General features: G+C 34.6%; 7 protein-coding genes across 7 annotated transcripts; all 7 read right to left on the reverse strand.

Annotated features, from left to right (window-relative positions):
* Nucleotides 1-27: 27 nt before the first annotated feature.
* Nucleotides 28-846, reverse strand: LOC103578755 (uncharacterized). The gene is made up of 4 exons (XM_008559925.1): nucleotides 798-846; nucleotides 534-729; nucleotides 365-430; nucleotides 28-110 (listed from the first exon to the last, which is right to left on the reverse strand). The coding sequence occupies exons 1-4, from the start codon at nucleotides 810-812 to the stop codon at nucleotides 28-30; spliced, it is 360 nt and encodes a 119-aa protein (XP_008558147.1). The 5' UTR covers nucleotides 813-846.
* A 683-nt stretch (nucleotides 847-1529) lies between these two features.
* Nucleotides 1530-2791, reverse strand: LOC103578788 (uncharacterized). Its single transcript, XM_008559973.1, has 2 exons — nucleotides 2786-2791; nucleotides 1530-2378 (listed from the first exon to the last, which is right to left on the reverse strand). Exons 1-2 carry the CDS (start codon nucleotides 2789-2791, stop codon nucleotides 1530-1532), a joined length of 855 nt encoding a protein of 284 aa, XP_008558195.1.
* A 352-nt stretch (nucleotides 2792-3143) lies between these two features.
* On the reverse strand, nucleotides 3144-4063 carry LOC128667630 (uncharacterized). The gene is made up of 3 exons (XM_053738549.1): nucleotides 4055-4063; nucleotides 3736-3996; nucleotides 3144-3287 (listed from the first exon to the last, which is right to left on the reverse strand). The coding sequence occupies exons 1-3, from the start codon at nucleotides 4061-4063 to the stop codon at nucleotides 3144-3146; spliced, it is 414 nt and encodes a 137-aa protein (XP_053594524.1).
* A 976-nt stretch (nucleotides 4064-5039) lies between these two features.
* On the reverse strand, nucleotides 5040-7994 carry LOC103578789 (titin). Its single transcript, XM_008559974.2, has 5 exons — nucleotides 7559-7994; nucleotides 7194-7489; nucleotides 5633-5747; nucleotides 5397-5566; nucleotides 5040-5162 (listed from the first exon to the last, which is right to left on the reverse strand). The coding sequence occupies exons 1-5, from the start codon at nucleotides 7992-7994 to the stop codon at nucleotides 5040-5042; spliced, it is 1140 nt and encodes a 379-aa protein (XP_008558196.2).
* A 1148-nt stretch (nucleotides 7995-9142) lies between these two features.
* Nucleotides 9143-9993, reverse strand: LOC103578791 (cell division protein ZipA). The gene is made up of 4 exons (XM_053737963.1): nucleotides 9982-9993; nucleotides 9860-9915; nucleotides 9539-9798; nucleotides 9143-9477 (listed from the first exon to the last, which is right to left on the reverse strand). Exons 1-4 carry the CDS (start codon nucleotides 9991-9993, stop codon nucleotides 9143-9145), a joined length of 663 nt encoding a protein of 220 aa, XP_053593938.1.
* Nucleotides 9994-10895: 902 nt separating this feature from the next.
* Nucleotides 10896-11948, reverse strand: LOC103578792 (tol-Pal system protein TolA-like). Its single transcript, XM_008559978.1, has 5 exons — nucleotides 11931-11948; nucleotides 11613-11855; nucleotides 11354-11550; nucleotides 11049-11286; nucleotides 10896-10991 (listed from the first exon to the last, which is right to left on the reverse strand). Exons 1-5 carry the CDS (start codon nucleotides 11946-11948, stop codon nucleotides 10896-10898), a joined length of 792 nt encoding a protein of 263 aa, XP_008558200.1.
* An 832-nt stretch (nucleotides 11949-12780) lies between these two features.
* LOC128667552 (uncharacterized) lies at nucleotides 12781-14922 on the reverse strand. The gene is made up of 4 exons (XM_053737964.1): nucleotides 14911-14922; nucleotides 13889-14834; nucleotides 13358-13828; nucleotides 12781-13295 (listed from the first exon to the last, which is right to left on the reverse strand). Exons 1-4 carry the CDS (start codon nucleotides 14920-14922, stop codon nucleotides 12781-12783), a joined length of 1944 nt encoding a protein of 647 aa, XP_053593939.1.
* Nucleotides 14923-16232: the final 1310 nt, after the last annotated feature.

Genomic DNA, 16232 nt, shown 5'->3' on the forward strand with positions numbered 1-16232 from the left:
GAGTCATAGTTATCATACATATTTTAATTAATGGTAGTCGAAGTCTAGGTTATCATAGTGCTCGTAATTATCTGGGTGATAACGATAAGGCAATGGCTGCTCTTCATAAACTGTAAAAATAAATTTAATATTTATTTTCTATTATTTTTTTTTTTTTTTGACTTCGGACGAGTGGGCAAAATTTTGACACCCGAATTTCGGAAAGTAATAAAAGACGGAATCATCTTTCTAATTTTAGAATCACCCATTTTACCCACCCTTGTAGATGCGGAATAATATGTAAGCTTTTACTCCAAGGTCGAGAGTTTGATTCCAGCTCAAGGTTTTTTTTTAAATAGGGATTTTTTTTTTTTTAATTACTTACCATCGGATGAAATGTACGAATGATCAAATTGATGATCTGGAGGATCAATTAACTCAAATTTGTGTTCTAAAAATAAAAAAAAATTCGTTAAGCTAATAAATAAATAACCAAACACTATCTATAATTGGACTAAAATTTTTCAACCCGGGATATTTAAAAAATGTCTGACCATGAATGTGCTCATGACCGTCATCTACTTGAAGATCGTTGGGAATCGGTACCGACAGATGATTTTGTACTTGAACATTTTGGTAACTCGTAGCACCGTGGCCATGATAAACGGCATTAAAGTACGGGAAATGTGAATGAATTTTGTTGGCTATCAATCCAGCTTCCGCAACAAAAACAACAACAGCCAGGCAAAGCTGAAAAAATCCCTCGAAATTTAAAAACCAAAAATGACGTCTAAGTAAATGATTAAACTAGCACTCACAATAATCTTAGCCATCGCACTCTCGAATAACACCAGCACTAGACTAAAAATCGATGGCTCCTGGATTTTATACCTCACGCACAAATTATTTCGAAAGCATGTGAGTGCTGAATTCCATTGCCGGATGTTTACAATAGAGTACGCACGGAATATGGGAAAAGAGAGATATGGACCTTGTGTAATAGTTTATATACATAATAATAATTACAACACTCATTAGCTTCGATTACTGCTCGACAAATTATTTTTCTCATAATATTTAACAGCAGAATAATTAAATTTCTCTAAATCCAAGAGAAAACGAATTTTATAAATTATCTCCACAGCTGTCGAATACAAAAGTGCGTGCAAATATATATGTATCTATTTATATATAATAAATCTGCGTGATATTGTTGTGAAAAGTCTTCAGGCAGACAATGAGATTTCTCATGGGATAGGATGTCAACACCCATGAAATACGTAACAAGTCACATCAAATCGTAATAAAAAAAACCTTGAGAGTTATATATCTATTGTTTATTCATTTACTTTATTGCCATTGTTATATATTTATTTAACGTTGCTAAATAATATATTTTTTACAAACATACAGAGCAATATATTACTCGCCGTAATTACCATATATTTTTTTTTGTTGCGTTGAAATTTTTATCTTTCTTTGTCAGAGATCGATACATAAAAAAATACTGTGTTTATAAATAATTATCGGAGTGTTTTTAATTATAATAATTACGGGCAGGGAGCAGGATGACCGAGATGTTTAACGATAGGTGATTTGTAAGAGTGGGTGGGCAGATAATGAACTTGCGGCTTTATGTAAGAGGGTGGAGGGACATGAATAACTTGGGGCTCGTGGTGATGGTATGACTCCTGGTATTTATAAGACTCGTGATGTTTGTAGGAATCGTGACAGGGCTCACACTTGGGTGACTCCTTGTAAACGATCCCCGGCTTGCTGAAGTAGTGGCTTGGGGTGTGATATTTCTGGTGTGTGTTGTAGTCGTTCAAGTATTCAGACTTCATTGGCTGGTGATATGAGGGTGCGTAGGCGAATAAGGGCTTCTCGTAATCGATGTGTTTTGGGTACGATGGTAAATAATGGTAATCTGGTTTGGACACATGAGGTTTTATATAGGAGACAGTTTGCTGGGGTACGTAAGATTGGTAGGTTGGTTGGTGAATCAATTGAACTGGTTTGTGATGCATTGGTGGTCCGTAGACTGGTTTCGGGTATTCTGGCACTTTGTAAACTGGTTTTTGGTACTCGGGTACTTTGTAGACTGGCTTCTGATACTCTGGGACTACGTAGACTGGCTTCGGATGCATTGGTGGTCCGTAGATTGGTTTAGGGTGAGCTGGTGGTCCGTACACTGGCTTCGAATAGTGGATTTGAGACATCGGCGCATGGTAATGCGGGTAAAACGGCGGACATGGCGTAGGTGAGTGCGAGTGGACAAAATATCTCTTCTCTTTGGCTGTCTCTGGTAAGTCCTCGGAGGTCTTGAGTGGAGATATTTTGTCACTTTCCACAGGTACACTCGTTGCTGTCACTGCTACTAACCATATTGAGCTAATTATCTATCAGAATAAATATTAAAAATTTTAATTAGAGTTTTAGTGGCAAAAAAAATTTTAAAACTTTTAAAGTCAGATCAGACTTGAATTTAAATTAAATTTAGTAAATAATTTATAGTTATAATTATTAAAATAAATGTAAACTTACAAATAATTTCATAGTTAAAAATATTGCCACAGATAAATAGTAAAAAAGATGACGGATTGAACGCAACTGAACTCAGAGATAAACTTCTCTGGACTTTTATAACTTTGTCTGACATACGGGCGCGGTTGGCAGTCTCTAATCCGCGACCCACCTAACGAAATTCCCTTAACGGGCAAAAAAACGATTTGAAACAACGCGAACAACGACAACGGGGACAGTGACGCAATTATTGCTCCGGTATTTCCTGAATAAATTCTACTACTGCCATAAGAGCTTACCCTCCGGCGAAGGGATTACGTCTTAGCCTTTTTTACTTAAAAAAAAAAAAAACAGCCTCGCCTGTACATGCCTACATTTTATGCTCCGAACCACATAATGATACGAATTGATGTCATTTCAAATGCAATTAATTAATTCCTTACGCAATTATTCGTGATCATAAAAATAAGTCGCGGCAATCATTTTTTACTCTATACAGTATTGCTCACAGCAATTAAATTATTTATTTATATAATTATTCACATACATTTTTATATTTTATATATCTAGTACGCAATCGAATATAATTCATTAATTTTTGGTGACACAGTTTATTTGATTAATAAATGATTTATTTATAATTAATGGCCTCGTCCTTTGGATTTGAACTGATGGTGAAAGACGTACTTGTGAACAGGCACATGGACCGGATAAGGCTTTGGTATTGTCACGGGAAAACGTTTCTCAATTGTGACAGCATATGGTTTCTCTACAATGAATGGAACCTGTGGAATTAAAAAAATCGTTTATGTATTTATTTTCTAAGTCGGACAGAGAAAAAATATATCACGAAAGTAGAAGAAATTTTTATTTTTACGCGAAACAGTGTCTCGATTTTCTATAGATTTTCAGCCTTTGGAGATGTCAGACAAGTAGATTAGATAGTAAAAAATTATAATGGATAAAAATAATTAGTAGCTACTACCTAATACCTACTAATTTTCGGTAGCTGCCAACAGTTGTTTCAGTAGCTGCTACTGATTATTTCGGTAGCTGCCACCGGTCATTTTGGTAGCAGCTACCCGTTTTTTTTGGGAGCTGCTACCGATTATTTCGGTAGCTGCCACTGGTTAATTTGGTAGCTGCTACTGATTATTTCGGTAGCTGCCACTAGTTATTTCTCAGCAATTGATATTTTTACTTTCAATTAAAATAAATGTATAATTTCCTTACTTGTTTTTCAACGACAACAGGTTCTGGTTTTTCGACAGCAATTTCCACGTGTTTAACTATTTCAAATGGCACTGGATGAGGAATTGCCAGTTGTACTGGATAAGGCTGTGGTATCGGCACTCCGATATGTTCCGGAACGCGAACGAAAACTGGATAAGAGATCGGCGAATCAAATTTATTGATAACCGGCTCCTTACTTTCCGTTTCATACGAATCTTTCTCAAATGCTGACGTTATCGCGACGAATGCCGCCAGAACAATCTGTTACAACAAAATCATATTAATTAAATAATAATAAACTAAATAACATCTCACTTACCGTTTTCATGTTTCAATTACGCAAATAAGTATCTTGCGACAAGTGTACGACTGAAATATTTCAAAGTCACGGTCAACTCTTATATACTATCGCTTATATACTTTCACCCTTCTCTGTACATTGATCTGGGAAAATCCATTTTTCAAGAAAGCTATATATTAATTCTCAATCGACTACTGAGATTTAACACCTTCGCAAAAAAATTAACAGCTTTTTTTATTTTTAATGTAAAAGTAAAAGTTCCGACACTTGTTTTTTTTTTTTTTTTATTTATTTTTATCTTGAGGAAATTAAATAAAATATAAATAATTTATTATTTTGTCGAGATTTTCTATAGGTCTGAAAAACAAGCGACCTAATTTTGCAACTCCCAAGAAATTGAAAAAATACAAATTTTCTAAAATTTCCATAAAATTTCCGACTTAATGAATCAAATTACTAATTTAAAAAAAAATTGATAGTAATGTTAATTGTTAATGTCAATTACTGATCAATCAAGAGAAAGTAAATTGAAACTTTCTAAGCTTATACAAAAATTCAAAAAAATTTTAAAAATAAAATATAACAAATTAAACAAAATAATTATAGATTTTAATTGCGACAACTTTTATTCCACTAGTGAAAATTTTAATATCTTTTGCTCTGATATTAATTATAATTTATTTTATTATAAATTATGAAAAGTAATAATTTCGATTCGTATGAAATTAAAACGACCTTGAGATTAAAATTAACAGCTTAGTAATTTCAGTGAAAGTAATTATTATTTTAATGAAATAAAATTTATGGAGCGGGAAAAATAAACTGGACATGTTGGCATTATGATAAGTGATAAAATTTATTTTAATAATATATATTTATAGTAACAACTCGTAACAATGTAGAAGAGAAACATAACACTGTACAATGTAAAGTTAATTAATTAATTTTAAAAAAATGACTAAATATAAATATAAATAATAATATGTGATTAATACTGGATCATTTAATGCTTGTGGTGGAACACGTGCTTGTAGATGGGAACGTACACAGGATACGGCTTGTTAACGGTTATTGGGTATTTCTTATCCACGTAGACTGCATATGGCTTCTCCACGATAAAGGGTACCTGCAATTCAATAATTCATTCACATTCACTTTTTTTTCTATTCATAATTAATAGTAATTATTTTTCAGTCTCTTCAATTAATTTTCAGTATTCAGTTATCCTCGAATTAATTTTATAATTTCAATCCCTCTGAAATCTATAATTTTAGAAATGGACTGAAATCCTTTTGAAAGTCATTAAAATTTTTTAAATTTCACGAAAGAAACAACACAATAAAAATAAATGAGTAAATACCTTTTTTTCAACAACATAAGGTTCATGTTTTTCAACAGGAACGTCAACATGTTTGACAACTTCAACAGGATAAGGCTGTGGAATTTGTATCGGCACATGATACGGCTGCGGTATTGGTATTCTTATTTCTTGGGGTACTTTTACTGCCACTGGGTGTGGTATCGGTATTGCTAAAAAAAAAAAAAAAAAAATTAGTCAATTTACAAAATTAAAAAATAAAGTACAAAAAAAGTTACCATATTTTTTGTAAACTGGAACTTCGACAGGTTTTATTTTTTCTTCATACGTATGTGACTCATGGTAATCGCTGGCCCTTGCGATCGCTATCAGAGCAAACGTTCCTATCCAGGCCTAAAAAAAGTAAACTTCAATTACTTCTAATACTCAGAGTGAAAAACTAAAAATAGTATTAAAACTGTCTTACAATGAAAATCATAATGAAGGACGCGAGTATCACGAGATAGTGACTATCACCATATGAACTACTAGCTTTATATACGTCCGATGATTCTCTTGGTCACCTTTCACTATAAATATATCTACCACTTTCGCCCCTTTAAATTACATCCGCACACAAAATGTACATGTATCAGACGACGCCTACACTCACCCAACTCAGGAAAAAAAATTTTAACCCAAAATAACTTTTTCACGTCCGAAAAATGGCTGACAATTAGGCTTCAAAAAAAATAAAGCGACTTTCATTTATTTTCAAAATTTTTGGTCTGTTCATTAAGAATAATAAAATTTCGAGGTGTTTTTGACCAAATTTCGACCTCTTTCAATAAAATTCTATGGTTTAGGTGTGATTTCGGCCAAATATTATAATTCGGGCAAAGACTGCACACCGCTCGAAAATAAAACAATTAGAAAAATACCCGATCTATATTTTCAGCTATTCCATAATTGCTAAATTGCTCAAGTAATTGCGGAAATAAGCGGTCTTTTGAACGTGTCATACTTCAAATGAGTATGGTGCCTTTCAAATAAGAGGAAAAGATAAATGAGGTAATTTAAATCTAAATGATCTCAATATTACCGTTTAGTTTTATCATCGATCTCGGCAAATTATTTATTTAGAGTGATTAGAAAGGCTTTGGGAGTTGATTTCAGATATATCCTTAGTACAATACCCCAGACAATCCTTTCTTTCACTTCATCTTGCCCCCGCGAAAGGAGATTGTCTTAACTTAACAGCTGAAGTAGACCCACTATTACATCGGTGGGACTGTGGTCTTAACTTTCGCCCGCATTTTTTTTCGCGTCTTTCCGCCTTTTCTTCGACACCGGAACTATCACTAATCGGTTTCAATCTCATCACTTTTTACTTGACGAAATTTTTTTTCCATCTTCTAAACATTTTACTAAAGTTATTATTTGTACTTAAAATAATTATTAAATTTTTTCCGACATTGGGCGCAAAATGCTGCTGATTAAAAAATGATTGATGATGAGAAAGCGTAATTTTTTTTTTTTTTTAGCAAATTATTCCTTTATAAACTAAAAATTTTAATAAACAGTTTAAGGCTCATTATATCAATTGAAAAATAATAACAAGCACTTTTATAAATACGTGCTCATTGGATAAAAGAATCTCATATATAAACACATAATTTTCGATATTAATTATCAGTCTCTTAAACATATCACTCATTGCAAATGAGTAAAAAAAAAACTTTCACTCTACTGGGGAACTAAAATAACGTAAAAACAAAAATTATAGCAACAAAAATTTATTTATTTATTGATAAATATAAAAAACAAGTAACAATATAAATAACAATAACATTATCCATGATAAGACTTGGTATGGTGGTGGATCGTTTTGTAAACGGGAATTTTGATCGGATATGGTTTTTCAACAGGCACCGGAATGTGTCTTTCGACGGTTATTGGCACGGGTTTTTCGATTGGTACCGGAATGTGTTTCTCTACTGGATAAGGCACTTTTTTTTCCACTGGAACCGCAATCGTCTTGATAACTTGGATCGGTACCGGCTGGCCCACTGGTACTCCCACCGGATAAGGCTGGGGCACATTTACTACCACCGGATGTGGAACATGGATCTTAACCTCATGTGGTACTGGTACTCCTTCAAGAAACAAAAAATAAAATAAGAAAGAAACCAATAAACACTGCCTAATTTCGAAATTAGACTTACCGATTTCCTTGAAAACTGGTACAGTGACAGGTTTAGTAACTTCGACATGCTCGGAGACGGGGACATGATTTTCACCATCGAACCCATGGTCATGATCATAATTATGATCCTGCTCATAATTATGCTCATTACCCTGATGATGATCATAAGTATAGTCATCAGAACTTGGCTGATCATTCAAAGAATCATGATCGTAACTTTTGAGTTGCGAAGAGTACTTTTGCTGATCGTCTTCACCATAGTGTCCAGCAGATGGTTGGAAGCCTCCTTCAGTCCGTCTTCCAAATTCGCTGCTGTACTCGGGATTTTGTATGTTATCAGACCGCTCCAATTGTGGCTGATGCTGCTGTTGTGTCGCATAGAATGGCATCAAAAACTGCCGACCGTACTGATCGGTCAGCAGAATTTGTATCGGGAACGCAGATGTCCATGTCATCAGTCCAAGAACCTCAACAAAAAATTTCCACAATAAATAAATTATGTATGTAAAAATATATATCCTGATTGATAATACTTACAAGTATGTAATAAATAGAATGCATGTTTTACAAGCAAACTTGTCTAAGTAAAGTTGTACTAAAACTGATACATCCTGGGTAAATTCGCGTCTTAATATACCGCGATGCCTTTCACTGATGTTTTCAAACATTTAATATCGCTCACAGCAGCACTATTTGATATGGTATTATTATTGTTATATATATTTGTGTTGATATAGTTTTGTGGCAATTGTTTTTATGGTTACTTGCATACATATATATTTACGGCTGGTTTACTCTGTCTAGTTAATTCCTTGTTGATTTAATAGATAGTACTTTTGTCTAATAAAGAACAAACGATTGATGTGTACAGAGCATTTCGATTAACCGAAATGGAAATGGGTGGAAAATTTGCGAGCTGAGGTGGTTGCTCTGAGCAAGGAGAGAAAGGATATTAATGTAGAGTACCGGCGGTGTTATTGCAACAAGATCCAAACAATCACTTCCTAGCAGCCTTCACCGTGAAAAGTACAGCGGTCATTAACACTGACCGTTACTTGTTGTTACTACGGGTATAATGACCTTGGATTTTTTCATTAATAATTTTTGAGGCAATTACGCATTTTTATTTGAATTATAATTACTATTTTTTTTATTTGCTTGGTTGATAATTAAGTGGGCTAATTATAGCTTGTCGCCCGTAGGTGTGACATTAATGAATTACTGTATGATTAAAGAAGTGTGTAATTTTTTATGCAATTAAAGTAAACTGGTGGTTTAGAAGGATTTATGTTTGTGAAGAGAGCTGAACGTGTTCTATTTAGTTATAATTTATTTTTAAATTAATTTTTTTAATAAATTGTATACAATTAGAATAATAAATTAATATATTGATAGAAATTAGCGATTTTAATTAACAGGTACACTTGCTGAGATAAAAAATCAAGGTATGCAATTGCACAATATTTGAGTTTAGACTAAAAAAACGAATAATAGATTTTTGACTAAAAAAGATTTATTAATATTAAATTATAAAAATTTTCTAATTAATAACATAAATTGCATTTAAATAAATAAAATTAACTACTTAAGTCTAAAAATAAATTTAGCCTTTGTAACGTCTTTCACGACCGCGCGAACTGCGGCCTTTTATTTTCCTATGGTAAATATTTTTGTAAATCGGGATATGTATCGGATAAGGTGCCTCGACCGGAACAGGAATCGGCTTTTCGATGGCTATCGGCACTGGCTGTTCCACTGGAACCGGAACAATGCGCTCCACTTCATACGGAACCTTCTTTTCAACCGGAACGAAAATTGTTTTCATCACGGGATACCCGACCGGCTGCATTACTGGCACGTGCACAGGATACGGCTGCGGCACTCTGACTGCAACTGTATGAGGCACCGGTATCTCCACGGGCTGTTGATACGGTACCCCTGCAAAAAGAATTCATGTTCATAGTAACAATAGCAATTAAATTTAATTAAAATCTCTTACCGATATATTTGAAAACTGGGAGCGCGAGCGGTTTCGTTATTTCAACATGTTCATTTACTGTTACTGGTCCTTGTGACTGATAGTTATGATTAAAATTCCAATTACCTGGGTTCGATTGCCGCGGGGACTGATCATTAAACTCATTATTTACTTGGCCACCATAAAAATTATTTCCATTATTATTATGATCGTAATTAAAATTTTGTCTCGGATCTTCTGCCAAATTGTTCGACTCGATATTCCTCAAATAATTTCCATGACTGAAAAAATTAATTAACCGTCAATTGAATAATGAAACTCATTAACTTCACCAAAACTTACTGCTGCCACTGTAAATTATCCAACTCGTGAGCGAGAACATTTGTAACCAGAAAAATCTGTTTCAAAAAATTTATGCTTTAAAAAATATAATTATTGCTTTTATTTTTAATTGATAAACTTACGATTAGTAACATTGATAGATAAATTCACAGAACAAAAACGATATATTGATGTAAAGTCTAAGATAAACTAGTGTCCAAGTACTGAGCACATGTTTTTATAGCCGGTGCAAAGCTTTCTCCCACCGTGTATGTCATCGAGATCTTGTATGTCTATTTTTATTTAAAATTCTTCAATATTGAAATAAGATCATAACTATTCATTACACTTTCAAACCTGAATTTTTAAAAAATATCAGTAGCGTGAATTAATAAAAAAAAAAATGGCGATAATTCCCGGTCTGAATTTTCTAAATTAATGATTTATTAATAATTAATTTTTTAATTTTATTTATTGATTATTTTGATTGTCGATTGAAAGCGACAGTTATTTACAGAGAAACTCAAGTTATTAATTTTTTTAATTATTATAATTTATAGTTGACGATAGAAGAAATGAGTGTGACGGTACGCTCTGAAGAAGAAAAGAAGAGCGACAGTGAGAGTGTTTACACGCACACACAAATATAGACGCATAAATAAAACATAGTTGTAAAAAAATGAGTGCACATACTTGCTGAGAGGAATTAAGTGGATGTAATAAAATACTGGGTAAAAAAAAAATAAAAAATAAAAAATAAGGATTGAAAGATAAATAAAGCAATGAAAGTGCATCTCACGTGAAAGGTAGATCTGATTCATTTTATAACTATATATATTTATAGGAAGATAGATTTGTGATAAATAAATTATAGTCTTGTGTGTTATTATAATTATAAACTTTTATTGACCATTGAATTAAGACATTTTCTATTTAAATGCAAAAAAAGATAAAAATAATTCGATACATTTCTAAATGCCCGGATGTAAGAAATATAAAACCACCACCTGATTAATAAACTTATTAATTATATTGTGATATATTTTTAAAAATAACTTTATCGTCCCCAGGGCGGGTAAGTTGACTTTGAAGCGGCGGCATGTTGGACAGCGTTAGCAATCGCGTGTTCTTTAGCGGCGACGATGTCACGAACCTGAAAGAATTTTTTGAATTTAATAGACTGATTTTTTGTCATTTGGGCAATAGGTACCTTGGCTTCTTTTTCAGTCTGTGTGATTTGCTTGTCGACTTCCTGTTTGCGAAGTTCAGCGGCGGTGTCCGCGGCGTTGCGTTGAATGGCTGCAGCAGCAGCTGTTTCACGAGCTGCGGCGACTCTTTGAGCGGCTGCCACTGAATCTTTTAGGGAAGCTAATTTTTGTTGAAGTGCCACCAGTTGTTGGGCACTTGCTCGTGCTTCGTGTTGCGCTTGTGCTGCTATTACTTCTGATCTAATTACCAAAAAAAAAAAAAAAATAAATTAGTAAACAGATTAATTAGTGGATTTGAATAAATTACCGCTGAGCAGCTTCTCTTGCAGCGGCTTCTTTGGCCAAAGCTATTTTTTGTTGAATAACTGCCGCTTGTTTTGCCTCTGCTACGCGATGCTGAGCCACGAGGACATTGTGATTGGCTTCTTTTGCTGAGTGAATCGCTCGTATGACTTCCGGAGGGTAACTGATGCTTGGAGTACTTGGATAAGAGTCTTTTAGCGCCTAAAAAAGTCAATGGTTTATTTTCTGTAGCAATTTAAATAAATATTTACTGTTACAATTACTTGAAGAGCGACGTTGTGAGTTGCCTGAGACTGGACTTGGCTCAAAGCGAGGTCTGAGGAAAATTGTCCAGGCCAAAACGAGCCTCCGAAGCTAGCTGGGTTCCAGTGCTGACCAAAAGCCGGAAGTACTCCGACGATATCAAAACCCGGTGATCCCAAAAAAGCAACTCCGCGCTTTTCTTTTTTCGTTGACTCGGTCGATTGCTCGCCTGTCACACTTGCAACTGCGATGGTCACAAAAATCTAATAGACGAACAACAAAAACTTATTTTTCAAAATTTTATTTGTAAAAAATATAAGAAAGATTCCGAGTATTACCAATAAAACAGTCTTCATCTTGCTAGATTGTCCAGTGATGGATACTGATGCTTTGGGTATGTCAACCAGAGTATATATACCCCAGAGACTTTGATGACATGGCTCGAGTAATCAAAAAATTAATTATAAAATAGTTAATTATTATTTTTATATATCGAAATTATAGACTGAGATTTATAATGACGATTAGCTGGTGACTGCAATATCCAATCTTCAATAAAAGCCCACTCCCTAACGGCTCTGATTGCAGCTTATTGATCAATGATCTAACTACTTCTATCAAATTGGAATCTCACCCGGAAGAATTATATTTTTATTGCTCAACAAAACTCAAAGACACGACACAATACATATATTATTGGTTTCCTTAGAAAAGTCCTCGGAGAAATTTATAGAAAAAAATTTTCCTACTTCCAACAGAAAGACGACGAAAGTATTAAAAAATAGTAACTAATAGACAAAATCAACAAAAAGTTAATAAGCGGTCGTAATCTTCAGTAATTAGTACCTAGAGCCCTTTAAATTCTCGTCCTTAGGGCCAAGGTCACTAAGATTTCGACGCTAAGGGATTTCGAAATTAGTCAATTAATAATGGGCTTAAGTTACGAGGGGACAACTTTCATGCCTGTGTAGAGGTTTGGTGGGGGAAGGGAGAAAGATTAAATACTTAAGGAAAGGAAAGAAATGTCAGTATAGATTTAAAAGTCCATCGATTGGAAATGAGTTACAAATTAATTTTAAATATACAAATTTTTTATTTTATAAACACAACTATATTAACAAATAGTCTACAATTAAATGATTAAATATATAAATTTATTTGGTTTTTATAATTAACAGCTACAGGAAATTAACCATCGGGGTCGTTTAGTCCACGATAATTGGATTGCGGATTGTCGTGGTAGTAAAAAGGCAGTACAAGTACATTTTCAACGGTCGGGGATCCGTCTAGTGGCTTGGGCTGTCCACTGGGAGCAGTAAATTGCTTTGAGGTTTGCTTCCTTAATTCATGATTCCTTGAAGCCTGATTCCTGGAGTTTTTCGATGAGTTAGTCGCCTTTGACGGTTCAGTGGTTTGTTCATTATTGAAATTACTCGTCCGCGAAATCTTGGGAATTTTGTAACCAAAGTTCTCCACGGGAAATTGGGAAGTTGAGTCTTGGTTATTTTTTCCGACAATGCTGTCGTAAGAGATGGTTTCGCTATTTGACGATTCATTTCCAGTGTGGTCTTCACGCGGTTTGGTTTGTTTGCTATAGTAACGTTCCCTTCCACGAGATTTGATGGATTTTCGTCCGGTCGGAGCGACTTTTGGTTTAGGATTAGTTTCATCGACGCCTGGAACTTCTCTTACATGCTTGTATTCTAAAAAAAAAAGTAAACAGTTGGCAAGGTTCAAATTTAAAGTATAAAAAATGACTTAATACCTTCGTGAGGAAGTTCTTGTTGATAAGATTCCTCGAAATCTTGTTTGAAATCATGATCAAAGTTTTGAAAATGAGGCCGCTCGAAATTATTCCTCTCGACGCTGTATTTCTGCTGACTTTCCTCATTATTATTATTAGAATTTTCTTCATGGTTGTAATTTTCATTTGAATCTGAGGAATATTCTTCAGATGGCTCGTAAACTTGTTTTTCATTTTCACTGCTGCTTGTGACCCCGTACCGGAGAGGTTTTTCTACCACTTTCAGTTCACGAGGCCTCGAACCACTGGGAAGAGTAGCTACGCTATGGACAATAGGTATTCTGGGTGCTTGAGACAATTTTCCAAAGGCGTTGTCATACGAACTGAAAATTGAAGACTCTGGTAACTCGAATGGATTTCGCTGATCAGTTTTTACTGACTGAAGTTGTTCGAATGATTCTCCAGAGGCTGGTATTTCTACAGGCTTAAAATCTATAAAATGCTCGTTAATTTATTTCTAAAAAACAATTAAATGTTTAAAAGGCGACAAACCTTCTTCGGAATCATCATCTGGAAACGGCATCTGCGGTTTTTTGCCAATCACCTCGACGTCGCTCTTTATTCTACCAAAAGGTTGGGAATGATAAACAGGTTGTGGAATAGCTGTGTGAAAGTGCAATTGCGGCTGTGCAGAAAGTAGCTGATAATTATCATGACTCCTTGTTTTCAAGGCAGCCGTCGATGGTGAGTGAGCTAAATTAGTTATAATTGTAGGGCTAATTGGCGGGTAAGCTTGGAAGTTTTCTACCGAAGAGACTATAGAGAAACCCGTGGGATTACCATAAGATTGATAAGTCTCATCGTAAGTCCTCAAGGCTCCAGAAAGTTTTGGGTTACTTTGAAACTGGGGTGGACTGATGGGCTTAAACCCTCCGGATGTTAGCTCCGGAGTTTCAAACGAGGGTGAAGCTGATATTGATTTTGTCTCTAGATAGTCTTTGGCATATTGACCCACAGAACCCGACACTGGACGTGAGCTGAATTTGCTCAGCTGTCCTTCTTCGAATTTCGGAAACGAGTTCGAGCTCGTGTACAAAATGGGAGCTTTTTTAGCGCTGGCAGCAAAATTTTTGAAGTAAGCCTTCGATACTTGTGAAGTTTCCGGAATTAATTTTAAAGAATTTATTTCGTAGTGCGGCGTGAATGCTTTTATCAATGGGGATTTTGTAAAATCACTTTTTGGAAAACTGTTACTAAAAGACGCGCTTCGTACCGCGTGTGAATTCAAGCTGGTCTCGAATGGACTAAAAGACGACGGGGATGAAATTTTGACACCATTAGATAAATAATAATTAGAACGACGCACTTTATTTTTCGGCAGTTTAGTCGCTTTAATTCCGGAAGTTTTAGATCCCGAAGGAGCCGAAATTGTCGAGGGGGTCGTAGTAGAATTCTGATTAGCAGCGACAACTCCAACCAGCAGTAAACACCAAATAATCTGTAAGCACCACTTTTATTGATAATTTGCATATTCAAATAAAAAACATTATAACTATTTAAATTCACTAACGTACCCTGATGACCATTGTTCCAGTACCAGAGATCGAATCTCACTAGCGGTATTTCTACTATTCCTTGATCTTTTATATTGTTAGACTTAGTGATGCGAAACGTCCAACTGCGCACCACACTTTTCTAAATTAAACAAAAACAATCTTAAAGAAAGAGAGATATTTTATACTATTTGTATTATAGGTCTGGTGAAGCCTTTGTAGTTTATTCTTAAACAGAAGAGATTTCCGTTTCCAGTGAACCGTTACGATTTATTATTTCCATTTGTTGGCATGGTAATTTCGACTAAGCGCTTAATACCATTGGCAAAAAATATTTTCTAGAAAATCTATAAAACACTGGATGATTTCAAAGATATTAAAATAAATCGTCCACAACATATTTATGTAGATGTATATCAGTTAACATATTTATTTACAGTATAAATCATTATATACTATACATTATTATTATTATTATTATTATTGTAAATAAATCGTCTTATTAATTAAAATTACCTGATAATTAATTATAAAATAACTTAATTTATTTATTAAATCAATGATTGAAGTATTTTGTGCTTTGGCAGAAGCATTAATTTGTACATTCAGTAAACCAATTTAATCTTTGGAATTAAATTTAACTATTCAACTAATTCTCTAACGTTAGAAAAAAAAATAATTAAATAATAGCGTTTTTTAGATTGTAGTTGGAAAAAAGCGAAATTAGATGCCAGATTGCGTTAGAAGATTAATTAGTGACATCATTGGTGATGGTGGTAATCGGGTCGCGAAACGAGTTGGAAAGACGCGGAGTTAATTTGATTATTGTGCTTGATTGCCTCATTGTACATTCTACGTCGATCATAGTTAATAAACTGCTGGTAATTATCGTCGTCCATTAAGGTCGGGGTGGTACCAACCGGCAGCTGCTTGTTCTTCATGAGTAGCCCCAAAAGGTTGTGCATACGAGGATGGTTGATGTCCCAGGTGTTATCATGCTGGCGATTGTTTGTGAACTGCAAAAAATCCAAATCAGGCGATGAAGTCGTAAAGGTAGGGTAATTGTCAAAATAATTTCCCATTTCACGATAATCACCATGATGGGAGCCGCGGCCAAAGTTCGGGCGACGATACGAATGCGATACGTGATTGCTTGCTGATGTTTCTAAGCTGCCTGGGCGAGAATTATTCGGGCGAGGGTGTGGCCTCTTGGAGGGCCGCTTCTTGTTCGGCTTGCTGTCGACGAAAGGGCTCTTGGAAACGAATGAGTTTACTTTCGGCGGCGTAAGATAGTCGCTGAGTTTGACGTTGTCAGAGCTGGGCTTGCTTGCCGATGAATGAGA

The sequence above is a fragment of the Microplitis demolitor genome, chromosome 4 (assembly GCF_026212275.2).
Source record: "Microplitis demolitor isolate Queensland-Clemson2020A chromosome 4, iyMicDemo2.1a, whole genome shotgun sequence".
Classification (NCBI taxonomy): domain Eukaryota; kingdom Metazoa; phylum Arthropoda; class Insecta; order Hymenoptera; family Braconidae; genus Microplitis; species Microplitis demolitor.